The following is a 14,381-nucleotide window of genomic DNA, read 5'->3' on the forward strand; positions in this document are numbered from 1 at the left end:
TTTTCCCAACATTTTCCAAGAGTTTGATCATAGGTCTGCTGATCTGAATGAATGCTGCTCCATCACTTTCGTAAAAATCAGTGGTTTTTACTCGTTACTTTCACTCTGTTCGCTATTGTGCCGTTTCTGCGTTTGCTTGGACAGACGTCACTCGCCGAGAAATGTCGGCGAGTAAAGCGCTTCCAGGAAATGCACCTGCTGACTCGGGGTTTAATTAGCAATACAGTACATCAGTGATCACTGATCATGACAGTATGTGTGTGGAAAGACTTACAATCACGACTACTTTGATGTTGTGTTGTTGAACGGCACATTAAATAACATGGGACATGTCCTTTAAAATACGGATTCTGCTCAGAACAAACCAATTGAAAAACTATTTTGAAGCCCTAAACATGACAAAGATCTGATGGCGAAGACGTGAGCGGTCCAACTGCCTTCTTCTGTCAGACAATAACAGCCATCAGTCCTAGTGGAGGCACGAGAGCTCGTCTTTTCGTGTTCAATGTTTCCATTAAACTGACCAACAAGGATTTTCTCAACAGCAATTACAACAGTGCAACAGCAGCCTGAAATAAAAAAAAAAATCCATTTGAAAACACAAAAATTAAAAAGTTAAAAAAAAAAAACAGTCAGCAGTCATGCAACTTGTGCATGATTTACAGAACATCAGAGCAAAGAGATTCTGAACAAACACGTCCACTCTTTTTGAATTTCACAGATGAGCATAAAATATCATTTATGGAAGAGAGCAACTGTGAGGTGACAAACTTACCTGTCAACTTCATCACGTGCCACAATGTCGCCTTTCTTCAGAGCTTTGATGGCGTACAGTTTGCCCGACTTCTTGTACTCTGCTAGTAGAACCTTGAAACAGTTATACATATTTAAAAAAAAAAAAAAAAAAAAAACACAACAACTGCTGATTACCAACATTTTCTTGTCAAAGACTTTCTGTAAGATGCAGTGTGCAGAAGAACATGTTACAGTTCACACGTACCTTTCCAAAGTGACCTCGTCCCAGAACTGAAATCCAGGTAAAGTCCTCCATTTGCAGTCCTTCGCGTCTCCTGAAACACAGACGCATACAAATATGATGGAACTGTAAAATTAGTTTGTATTATATCCTGGTTTTTAAGTTGATTTCTCCACTACAAGTTTGAAGAAAAAAAAAAATTCTAGAATATGATGACGACACTGACACAGAAGAAACCAATTTTCTGACACCTTTCTGTGCCAGATGTCAAACACTTACTTTAAATGACTCGTGTCTTGGTCCTTGGACTTTAAGTTCCTGTTGTCCGCTGCAAACTGGTTTCAGACGACCCGCAAGAACATGAACACACAGAAGGAATGAGTCATTCAAACACCACACAAATATAAAATCATAAAATTACATTTTACTTGTACACTGCTAGTTTTGCACTTGCCTCCGTCATGGAGGTTCCTGATTCAAAGTCACGCACACCCTAATGTCCTTATAAACCTGGAGTTGAATCAGGAAGGGCATCTAGCATGAATTTATTTTGTTTTTAAACCATCATATCATCATGTGACCCCATAGTGGCTCTGCCGTGGTGACCCATAATGGTAAAAACAGTGATTAAGAGTGAGGTCCAAGAATTATTTGTGGGCAGTGAACCTCAGCAGTGTATTTTTTAGTTATTTATTTTTAAATCTACATGCTCCGAGATGCATTCTGGCACACTTAGGGTGCAAAACGATGTGAACAAGATCAGTTCAAAATAAAATGGAAAAACAATAATAAAACTCAAATAATATTTTATCAAATGTTTGATAAAATCTTAGCATTCAAACCTCTCAGATTCACTTACAACAACTGACTGATCATATGCAGGTATTCTCCTTCTGTAGCTCTATTCATCTCTCAAGGAAATATGCTCAAATCTTTGATATCTTTGCATTCACGTCAGTCATTGCCTTTTACAGCAGATCGTTCCATCTGTGACGGACATTAATACAAAGATTTCATAAAATATTTCACCGTATTCTTTATGAGATGTATAAATATGAACAGCAAAATGAGAATATCTGTGTCACTCTTTTACAGGATGTCTTCATCTAAGAAAATAAAGCGTTAACCTTTTGTTTTCTGTCCCGTCTCTCTCCTGTCCTTGTTAGCATTATTGTTGCCACCTCGAGTATATTTTTGGTTTTGCGTTTTTCACAATCACCTTCATTGTCAGAGTTTGTTTAATGGTACTTCAATTTATGTAAAACAAAGGAGACTGCAAATTGCTGCTGCCACATCAAAAATTGTATATATTCTTAATGAGATGTGCTGTCTGAGTCATACGTAAGTGATATATACAGGCAAGGGGTTAAAAAAAGAAGTTGGGGAGGGGAGGTACCCTGACAAACTCGCGGCACAATTTTCCATCTGCATAACTTGGGTGCCTCTTTTGGCACAATCTGAAAAAAAGAAATTCATGGTACCACGAGCAACTGTACAATGTTTTACACAAAATTATAAATGGCTTAGAAGCATACATACTTTCATCATGCAGGAAGAATGCCCAAATTAATATCTAGGAATTAAATATGCACACTGTATTTTCCTGAGTATAAATCCAACCTTCTCTGTTACCAGCTCCTTAAGTCAGGATTTTGTGCATTATTGTAGTGCAATTTTTTTTATTACTGTTATTTATCCGTCTATTTAAAGAGTTTCAGTCAGGTTTTAGAATTCATCATAGTACAGAAACAGCATTAGTGAAGGTTACAAATGATCTTATGGCCTCAGACAGTGGATTCATCTCTGTGCTTGTTCTGTTAGACCTCAGTGCTGCTTTTGATACTGTTGACCATAAAATTTTATTACAGAGATTAGAGCATGCCATAGGTATTAAAGGCACTGCGCTGCGGTGGTTTGAATCATATTTATCTAATAGATTACAATTTGTTCATGTAAATGGGGAATCTTCTTCACAGACTAAGGTTAATTATGGAGTTCCACAAGGTTCTGTGCTAGGACCAATTTTATTCACTTTATACATGTTTCCCTTAGGCAGTATTATTAGACAGCATTGCTTAAATTTTCATTGTTACACAGATGATACCCAGCTTCATCTATCCATGAAGCCAGAGGACACACACCAATTAGCTAAACTGCAGGATTGTCTTACAGACATAAAGACATGGATGACCTCTAATTTCCTGCTTTTAAACTCAGATAAAACTGAAGTTATTGTACTTGACCCCACAAATCTTAGAAACATGGTGTCTAACCAGATCCTTACTCTGGATGGCATTACCCTGACCTCTAGTAATACTGGGAGAAATCTTGGAGTCATTTTTGATCAGGATATGTCATTCAATGCGCATATTAAACAAATATGTAGGGCTGTTTTTTTGCATTTGTGCAATATCTCTAAAATTAGAAAGGTCTTGTCTCAGAGTGATGCTGAAAAACTAATTCATGCATTTATTTCCTCTAGGCTGGACTATTGTAATTCATTATTATCAGGTTGTCCTAAAAGTTCCCTGAAAAGCCTTCAGTTAATTCAAAATGCTGCAGCTAGAGTACTGACAGGGACTAGAAGGAGAGAGCATATCTCATCCATATTGGCCTCTCTTCATTGGCTTCCTGTTAATTCTAGAATAGAATTTAAAATTCTTCTTCTTACTTATAAGGTTTTGAATAATCAGGTCCCATCTTATCTTAGGGACCTCATAGTACCATATCACCCCAATAGAGTGCTTCGCTCTCAGACTGCAGGCTTACTTGTAGTTCCTAGGGTTTGTAAGAGTAGAATGGGAGGCAGAGCCTTCAGCTTTCAGGCTCCTCTCCTGTGGAACCAGCTCCCAATTCAGATCAGGGAGACAGACACCCTCTCTACTTTTAAGATTAGGCTTAAAACTTTCCTTTTTGCTAAAGCTTATAGTTAGGGCTGGATCAGGTGACCCTGAACCATCCCTTAGTTATGCTGCTATAGACGTAGACTGCTGGGGGGTTCCCATGATGCACTGTTTCTTTCTCTTTTTGCTCTGTATGCACCACTCTGCATTTAATCATTAGTGATCGATCTCTGCTCCCCTCCACAGCATGTCTTTTTCCTGGTTCTCTCCCTCAGCCCCAACCAGTCCCAGCAGAAGACTGCCCCTCCCTGAGCCTGGTTCTGCTGGAGGTTTCTTCCTGTTAAAAGGGAGTTTTTCCTTCCCACTCTCGCCAAGTGCTTGCTCACAGGGGGTCGTTTTGACCGTTGGGGTTTTTCCGTAATTATTGTATGGCCTTGCCTTACAATATAAAGCGCCTTGGGCAACTGTTTGTTGTGATTTGGTGCTATATAAATAAAATTGATTTGATTTAGTTTAGTGCTTCCACTCCTTGGAAAGTCCTATATACGTAAATATTGTTCATCTCAACAATGACCAAATCTCCGACTTTTACTGCCAGAGTTGGTGGCTCGGTTGGTGGCTAAGGAGTCCAATATGGGCCCAACATCCTCTTCCGCATGTTTGACATATGTGGGTGGGTAAGGTGCTCTGGGTAGTTTGGGTTTTGCGGTTTACCTGCTTTCTCTCGGGAGCAACCATTCTCCTGCTTTCTGCAAAGTGGGCACCAGTGAGGATTTGACTGTGCTACATTTGTCGACTTTGAGCAAGGAGTTCCCAGGTGTTGAAGTTCTTTAGCGATGCTATGAGGCAGTCCTTGAGCCTCTTTCTGTCCTCCAACTGTCTGCATTACTGAGCTCAGCGTGCAACAGTTGCTTTGGGACGTAGTGGTCAGGCATGTGGCTGCCGTATCCAACCCATTTCACATGTGCCTTTTGCAAAAAGGTGAAGAGACTGGGGATGTTGGCTCGCTGGAGCACCTCACTGTCAGGGATCTTGTCCTGCCATCTGATGTGCATGATGCTACAGAGGCATCTCATGTGGAAGTAGTCAAGTTTGCGTCGCATTTTTTTGATAATGTTTTTGATTGTGGGAAGAAACCGGAGTGCCCCGAGGAAATCCACACATGGGGAGAACATTCAAACTCTACCCACAAAGGGCAGGAAGTGATCCCATGACCTTCTTGCTGTGAGACACCAGTGCTAGCCACTAAGCCAACATGCCACTAATATCAAGGTCTTCATAGAACTTGTCTTTCATTTCGTCTGAGTTTGTCATAATTGGTACATACGCACTAATGAGGGTGACAGTTTTTACCATCCAGTGCCATCCACTAGATAATCAGCAAGTCCTACTGGGAGCAAACTTTTGCGAATGCGTCACAGGCCGTGGTTCACGGATCATCACCTCATTTCTGTTTAAAACTGCACTCCAGTCATCATCTATCTGAGCGATAGATATCTGAAGCTTTTGTACAACAATCATTTCCACATAAATTCAGCATTACTTCAACATAAAAGACAAAGAAAGTGATCAGAGCTCCACGGCTACACAAGCTGCTAGCTGGTGCGTTCACTGCATGTCGGTCATTTCAAAGCGTCACCGAGTTTTGCCTCGTTTCTTCTTAAAACAGCCTCGTTTCTGCTTAAAGCTGAGTTCAGAATGATTTAAGAGGTTTTACCTTGTCATCTGATGGTTAATAATCCCATTAATCCATTTCATTGCTTTGGGTGAAGAGACTCTCTTAGACGAGCCGCAATGACGCATGCCCAGTGGGGGCAGGGCAGACCAATTTTTAGGAGCAGACTGATCTGTCTGCGACACCGGACTGTACTGCTGCTTCCTTCAGTGCTGAATGACCCCATGCCCTGAGCCATCTGTGTCCTGGTTCACCAATCCCCCCATCGCCACAGGATGTAACATGGGAGTTGTCGAGAGACTTGACGTGTGCGATACTTTGAAACACTGAGGAAGGGCTGTGTTAGTTTAACAATGCCAACCTCACACTCTCTTCCCGGTCTTCTGTATCCAGTAGCAAGGCATGGCCAAGACATCTCAGGGAGGACCAGGATGCAATGGGTTGACTAGAGTGATCTGTGTGTCACACCTTGCCCTAGTGTCCGCGTCCCACAGCTACACAGGTTTGAAATCAGGGTTTTCCATCCCCCTAGACTGACAGCCTAAGGAGCTCCATCTACCCAGGTTTGAAATCAGGGTCATCCTTCCCCCCCTATATAAATAATTATAACAAGAGGGCATGATTCAGATACACTCAATGTGAATGTGTAATACATGTACTAAATGTGCACACACAGCCAAAACAGCAAAGAAAACAAGAAATCAGAAAAGCTCAGACTGTAAACACACACCCTGAAGGAATGTTGCTTCATCTTTGCACAGGACACTGTTACACCACTACAGCTTTCCTAGAAAATAGTTGTTGGCTGTTATATTAATGTTTAAAATGCCATTAACAGTACCGTTAATAAAACAGCCATTCTAATAAGATTTAAAACATTTTTTGGTAACATGCAGGGTTCTAGCTAGAACCATTTTAGTGCCGGGTAAATTATGTGATCACGGCTCACAGCCGGCGGTGCAGGGGCCCCCGGCGGGGGTCAAGGGGGCAAAGACCCCTGAACCTATAGGGTTTTATACCTTGAAAATGTTCTTGGCAAGTCCTGTTTTAACCAATTTTGAGTGGTTTTAAATGATTTGAAAGCAAGAATAAAAAGACAAAAAATGACATTTATGTTGTAATATTTGTAATAAAGTTCTTTTTAAAATGTTTCTGTCAAAGTCTAAGTTCCATCCATCCATCCATCCATCCATCCATTTTCTTCTGCTTTATCCGGAGTCGGGTCGCGGGGGCAGCAGCTCAAGCAAAGCCGCCCAGACCTCCCGATCCACACACACACCTCCCTCAGCTCCTCCGGGGGAACCCCAAGGCGTTCCCAAGCCAGCCGAGAGATGTAGTCCCTCCAGCGTGTCCTGGGTCTTCCCCGGGGCCTCCTCCCAATGGGATGTGTCCGGAACACCTCTTCAGCGAGGCGTCCAGGGGGCATCCGGAAAAGATGCCCGAGCCACCTCAACTGACTCCTTTCGACGTGGAGGAGCAGCGGCTCGACTCCAAGCTCCTCCTGAGTGACCGAGCTCCTCACCCTATCTCTAAGGGAGCGCCCAGCCACCCTGGAGGAAACTCATCTCGGCCGCTTGTACTCGCGATCTCGTTCTTTCGGTCATGAGCCAAATCTCATGACCATAGGTGAGGATCGGAATGCAGATCGATCGGTAAATTGAGAGCTTTGCCCCCCTACTCAGCTCTCTCTTCACCACGATGGTCCGATACAGCGACCGCATCAATGCAGATGCTGCACCGATCCGTCTATCGAGCCCACGCTCCATCCATCCCTCACTCGTGAACAAGACCCCGAGATACTTAAACTCCTTCACTTGAGGCAAGGACACTCCACCGACCTGAAGAGGGCAAAGCACCTTTTTCCGGTCGAGAACCATGGCCTCGGATTTGGAGGTGCCGATTCTCATCCCGGACACTTCACACTCGGCTGTAAACCGCCCCAGTGCACGCTGAAGGTCCTGATTTGATGAAGCCAACAGAACCACATCGTCTGTAAACAGCAGAGACGAGATTCTGTGGTTCCCAAACCACAGAATCTCGTAGGGGGGCAAAGTCTAAGTTAATAAAATAAATAACTGAAAAGGTTAAAAACACATTAATATTTGATGGGTATATAGCATTTGCTCTCTTCTTCTTTCCTCCAGTGAAGCAGGCAGAGTTTTTCTGTCACAACAGTTTTTTTCCCAATATGTTTGAGTGGGATTGCATTAAAAAACAAACAATAAAACCACTAATTGTCTTGTTTGAACAAGAGCTGAATGAGGCTCCTCTCCCCTGCCCCCTCCCCTCTCTCTCTTGTGTGCTCTCTCTCCTGCCCCTCCCTCCCCCTCCTCGCTCTCACCGTCAATGCAGTTTTCCTCCGAGCTTTTTGGAAATGGGAGCCTTTAAACTGTAAAGTAAACCGTAAACTTTTGCATGTATCAGCATCTATGGACGCTGACACTGGATTATTTTAATTTTTTTTTTTTTTTTTTAAGTCAGAGTGGAGAGAGATGCAGTGTCTCTCTCCACTCTCATCTGCTTTCAGCGCTGAAAACAGCTGACTGCTGATCTCTGCTGTTTGCAGCTGAGATATGAAGAAAATGAGAAATACATTTATTTAAAAAAGAAGAAATAACTGGTGCAGCACAGAAATAAGTGCAAAAAGTCTTTAATAAGGTGCTGAAAGGAAAAAAATGTTCAAAGGGACTGACGTTTCGATGTGAGAGTCACATCTTAGCTGTACCATCTCTGTGCAGGACTCTGAGGAAGATGTGACTCTCACATTGAAACGTCAGTCCCTTTGAACATTTTTTTCCTTTCAGCACCTTATTAAAGACTTTTTGCACTTATTTCTGTGCTGCACCAGTTATTTCTTCTTTTTTACAAATTGGTCCTGTCTGGTTGCACCAGATTTGTTTGTGCTGTGCAGAAGCGCAGTGAACTCTTTGTTTTTGCTTTGCAAATACATTTATTTCTTTAATTTTGGTTGACACTGCAAAATAAAACATAACTACAACACTAAGCTTGAAACGCAATCAAATTGGTACCTTTTTCAGCAACATTTCAGTTCATTTTTTGGAAAATGTGCTGGGTGGGACAGGGAATTTGAACCAGAGAGCCGGGAGGAAATTTGCAGTGCTGGGTGGTACCTCCTGGTGATGGCCACCGTAGCTAGAACCCTGGTAACATGTAATGCATGTAATTGGAGAAAATTGAGTTTGAAGGTTTTAATGGTGATATGAGTGATTTTTGTACCCCTAGATGTCGCTGTAGTGCCACATTTCCAAATATAAATAAAGCTTCACTTCTCTGTCACTACTCCTCAACCACCAGAAGGAAGGGCAGTTGGAGCCTTTTGACAGGTGTAACAATTCTTTATGTGTGAAAAGCCATGTGGATTTAAGTCCAACCATGCTCTTGGCCAGAAGCTACCCCAAATCTTGAAAACAAATTAAACAGCTATGCAATGAGTGTCAAGTACTGCTGTAGCAAATCACTACATATTAATATGTAAAATCTCAGTTACAGCACCTTTAAGCCAAGGGGCTGGCAAGCACATCTGCAACAGCATGAAAGGATTACTCATTCTCACAGCATACCATCCTTTTCAGGTACCATTGTGTGAAAGTAGCTTCAAACAGTGACAGTCTTGCTTACCACTGGAGTATTTCTGATCATCTTTTCTGCCAGATGTGGAGATCTTGGTCGTTCTTCAGAAAAATCCAGACTCATGACCACAGATTCTCTAAATGGAAAGAAGAAAAAAAAAAACAGCAATAATCAGGTTGACTGTGACTATGCACTTCACAACTGGATTTAGGTCTTTTCTCCAACTTCTACTAAACTACAAGTGTGTGTATGCGCGTACACACATTCTGCATGGAAATAAAACAAATACAGTAAATTCGCATATAACTGATTCAGGTGGACCAGCGATTTTTGTCCGTTATAATCAAAATCGTCTATATGTATAAAACGGACAAAATCCGTTGTCGTATATAATAGATTAGTTACAGTCAGGAGGCGTCGAACGATCTACGGGAATCCCCAGCACCAATTAGGCTTATGTATTTCCTTGATTAAACGCCAGACCTTGAATAGGGATTTGCCTAATTTCATGGCTGGGTCAAAACTTTGTCTAAAAAAAATAAACATCTGCCTTAAATAAGTGCATTAAAAAGGATTCCATTTGGTCGAGTCACTTTTAGTCCACTACAGAGCGGCAGAGTCTAAAGCCTGACTTAAGCTGACAATTTGTTGATGTTATCCTTTTATAAAAAGGATGTACATATACAGTTAAATATACTTGGGGTAAACATAGCATGTGTCAAAGAGAATAAGTTGTTAGCTGTGATTAATGATGATAGAATTAACTGGAAAGCTCATATTCAACATATTCAAAAGAAAACATCCATAAGTATTGCAGTATTAAATAAGGCAAAGCACATTCTTGATGGCAAAGCACATTCTTGATGGCAAATCACTACACACTTTGTATTGTGCATTGATTACACCTTACTTGACATACTGTGCTGATATCTGAGGAAATAACTATAAAACTACAGTGCAACCATTATTCATCCTTCAAAAAAAAGAGCATTAAGAATAATTCACAGTGGAGGGTATCGGGATCATACAATCCATTGTTTATTAAATCGAAGATATTAAAACTTTATATGATTTCATTCAAGACTGTTCAGTTGATGCATACAGCAGAAAATAAGCAATTACCAGTTAGAATTCAAGAATACTTTACACAAAGAAAAGGAATGTATAATATAAGGGGTTTGTATCATTTTAAAATTGCTGGCGCTAGGACAACTAGGAAATGCTTCTGTGTCTCCATTTGTGGTCCTAAAAAATGGAATAATCTACCTGAGAAACTCAAGAGATGTCCAGATATCAACCAGTTCAAATATTTATACAAAGAAATGGTATTCTCCAGATATCTCTTAGAGGAAAGTGGTTGAATTGTGTTGTATGAAGATGTTACCCGACCTTCCTGGAGTCCCTGGGAGGGGTACTAGATAGCGCTCCGACTGGGGACTCCATTGTTCTCCTGGGGGATTTCAACGCCCACGTGGGCGGCGACAGTGAGACCTGGAGGGGGGTGATCGGGAAGCACGGCCTCCCCGATCTGAACCCGAGTGGTGTTCAGTTGTTGGACTTCTGTGCTAGTCACAGTTTGTCCATCATGAACACCATGTTCGAGCACAAAGGTGTTCATAAGTGCACGTGGCACCAGGACACCCTGAGCCGGAGGTCGATGATCGACTTTGTAGTCGTATTATCTGACCTTCAGCCATGTGTCTCGGACACTCGCGTAAAGAGAGGGGCAGAGCTGTCGACCGATCACCACCTGGTGGTGAGTTGGATACGCTGGGAGGGGAGGAAGCCGGTCAGACCTGGTAGGCCCAAACGTATCGTGAGGGTCTGCTGGGAACGACTGGCGGAACCCTCTGTCAGGGAGGTCTTCAACTCCCACCTCCAGGAGAGCTTCTCCCAGATCCCGGGGGAGGTTGGAGACATGGAGTCCGAGTGGACCATGTTCTCCACCTCCATTGTTGATGTGGCCGCACGTAGCTGTGGTCGCAAGGTCTCTGGTGCCCGTCGCGGCGGCAATCCCCGAACCCGGTGGTGGACACCGGAAGTAAGGGATGCCGTCAAGCTGAAGAAGGAGTCCTACTTATCTTTGTTGGTAGGTGGGACCCTGAGGCAGCTGACAGGTACAGGCAGGCCAAGCGTGCCGCAGCCCATGCGGTCACAGAGGCAAAAACTCGGGTCTGGGAGGAGTTTGGGGAGGCTATGGAGGAGAACTATCGGTCGGCCTTGAAGAGATTCTGCCAAACCGTCCGACGCCTCAGGAGGTGGAAGCAGCTCTCCACCGGCACTCTTTACGGTGCGGGTGGGGAGCTGTTGACCCTGACTGGGGATGTTGTTGGGCGGTGGAAGGAGTACTTTGAGGATCTCCTCAATCCCATCGTCACATCTTCCGAAGAGGAAGCAGAGACTGGGGACCCAGAGGCGGACTCATCCATTACCCAGGCAGAAGTCACCGAGGTGTTTGGAAAGCTCCTCGGTGGCAAGGCTCCTGGGGTGGATGAAATCCGTCCTGAGTACCTTAAGTCTCTGGATGTTGTGGGACTGTCTTGGCTGACATGCCTCTGCAACATCGCGTGGCGATCAGGGACAGTGCCTCTGGATTGGCAGACCGGGGTGGTGGTCCTTCTGTTTAAGAAGGGGGAACGGAGGGTGTGTTCCAACTATAGGGGGATCACACTCCTCAGCCTCCCCGATAAGGTCTATTCCAGAGTACTGGAGAGGAGAATTCAACCGATGGTCGAACCTCGGATTCAAGAGGAGCAGTGTGGTTTTCATCCTGGTCGCAGCACACTGGACCAGCTCTACAACCCCTGGCAAAAATTATGGACTCACCGGCCTCAGAGAACGTTCATTCAGTTGTTTAATTTTGTAGAAAAAAAGCAGATCACAGACATGACACAAAACTAAAGTCATTTCAAAAGACAACTTTCTGGCTTTAAGAAACACTATAAGAAATCAAGAAAAAAAGATTTTGGCAGTCAGTAACGGTTACTTTTTTAGACCAAGCAGAGGAAAAAAATATGGAATCACTCAATTCTGAGGAAAAAATTATGGAATCACCCTGTAAATTTTCCTCCCCCAAATTAACACCTGCATCAAATCAGATCTGCTCATTGACATTGACCCTATGCCATGACATTGACCCTATGTGTCTTTTTGCAAGGGATGTTTTTGCGGTTTTTGCTCTATGGCAAGATGCATTATCTTGAAAAATGATATCATCCCCAAACATCCTTTCAATTGTCCAAAATATCAACATAAACTTGTGCATTTATTGATGATGTAATGACAGCCATCTCCCCAGTGCCTTTACCTGACATGCAGCCCCATATCATCGACTGTGGAAATTTACATGTTCTCTTCAGGCAGTCATCTTTATAAATCTCATTGGAAAGGCACCAAACAAAAGTTCCAGCATCATCACCTTGCCCAATGCAGATTCGAGATTCATCACTGAATATGACTTTCATCCAGTCATCCACAGTCCACAATTGTACGTGCAATTTCTCTCCATGAATTGTGGGTCATTTGAGCGTCTTTGTAGTTTTTAGACCCCATGTTGTAAATTTGGTCATATTTGTGGACTTTCTGCAAAATGTTCCTCTTTTGATCCATCATTGAAATGTCATCAGTGTGCGCACTGCAAAAACTTTAAAAGTATGACGGGAAAGGAAGAATTGAAACAGAAAAAGTGACCAATCACAGCCCTTGCAGTCTCCGTCGTGGCGAAGGTTTACAACCACACAGATGTTCTGATCTAAAGTGGTTGTCTTTGGTTCACCACATCCAAGGATATGTGTGAAACTTAACACCATATTACTGTGCAGGCAGCAAGTAGCATTTTGTTAATAATCACCAGCCTTGAGTTATGCCCTGCCTCGTTTCAGGGTCGGGTCTGAGCACAGTTTGAAAAAAAGAAATGCCTAGGCTTTTAGTCAAGGAAATACGGTACCCATTTTCCTTGAATTGGCAAGTGTCAAGTGCTGAACTTCATTTCTTACCTTTGTTGTGACTTGGCATGTCCAGACTGCTCTGTCCGGTTCATGCAGGGTTTTTGTTTGTTTTGTTTGTTTTTTTTTAATGGAAATGCATTGCAATGGGACGGGACGTTTTGTCTGTGAGCAAAAATCTTTTATACAAAATCCAGCATATACGGTGTTTATTAAATGGAAAACCATACAAAAACAGACTTCTGCTTCTGCCCGGTGAGCGAGAGTGTCCAGTTTGTACGATGACGCCTTAGGCGAGATTTACTGTAGATAAACTGGTTAGAGTGCATACAATAACAGTCCTTGGTTGACATTTTATGAGATGGGATTCTTCCTTTGATCACTTCTTTAATATTATAAGATACTGGATCATTGTTTTTGATCGCTCATCTTTGATCCTGGTGTTAACCTTAGAGCTTGATCACTGAACTTTTATCCTGATCTTTTATCAGGATCACCAATGCGATTAATAATTTTCTGGATAAGGAAGTAAATATTGACCTTTGATTCTAATCACTAAACTAATTGGCAATCATGATTACAGGAGCAAAAGAATCCAGATCAAAGCTTAATCTAACTCATATGTTTACAATAGCTTTTAACCACATTGCAGTTAGTTGAACTAAAGTAAGTGACAGAATGTAATTAGATTAGATCAGACAGAACTTTATTGTAATGTTGAATCTATGGCAGACGGAGCAGCTACGCCATGGTAATTATAGGGACACCTGACAGCTACAAGTAAGTACTTGTACTGACACTGAATGGTATGGTCTAGTCGGGGTCATGGCCTCTCAAGGGGGCAAATCAATCAATACCCAATAGGTGCCCCTAGTCTGTGGGGTATTAAGTGTCTCTTCAGCACTTGATATGAATAACTATGACATGGTAGATTGGGTTACAGCTATAACATTACCATTAAGTACAATGTGGCTAAATCATAATTAAAGACAACAGGCAAAACCTGTTGTGTATATATATATATATATATATATATATATATATATATATATATATATATATATATATATATATATATATATATATATATATATATGTGTGTGTGTGTGTGTGTGTATGTATATACACACACACACACACACACACATATATATATACACACACACATACATATATATATACACACACACACACATACATATATATATACACACACACACATACATATATATATATATATATATATATATATATATATACACACACATACATATATAAAAATAAAATAATGCATTTGGCTGAGACAAAACATGTCAAGTTCACATTCTGACTATTTTGAGACTAGGGTGGAG

At 42.0% G+C, this 14,381-nt stretch overlaps 1 protein-coding gene across 1 annotated transcript in view; it reads right to left on the reverse strand.

The window, feature by feature from the left end:
• Window positions 1-14,381, reverse strand: part of pkn3 (protein kinase N3) — a 98,981-nt gene that overhangs the window by 17,045 nt on the left and 67,555 nt on the right. Inside the window, exons 12-15 of the mRNA XM_034191687.1 lie at window positions 9,134-9,221; window positions 1,256-1,311; window positions 1,001-1,070; window positions 776-867 (exon numbers count right to left, since the gene is read on the reverse strand). Of these exons, the coding sequence (XP_034047578.1) occupies window positions 776-867; window positions 1,001-1,070; window positions 1,256-1,311; window positions 9,134-9,221 (306 nt within the window). The remainder of the gene's footprint in view (window positions 1-775; window positions 868-1,000; window positions 1,071-1,255; window positions 1,312-9,133; window positions 9,222-14,381) is intronic.

Source organism: Thalassophryne amazonica, chromosome 17, assembly GCF_902500255.1.
Source record: "Thalassophryne amazonica chromosome 17, fThaAma1.1, whole genome shotgun sequence".
Taxonomy (NCBI): Eukaryota; Metazoa; Chordata; class Actinopteri; order Batrachoidiformes; family Batrachoididae; genus Thalassophryne; species Thalassophryne amazonica.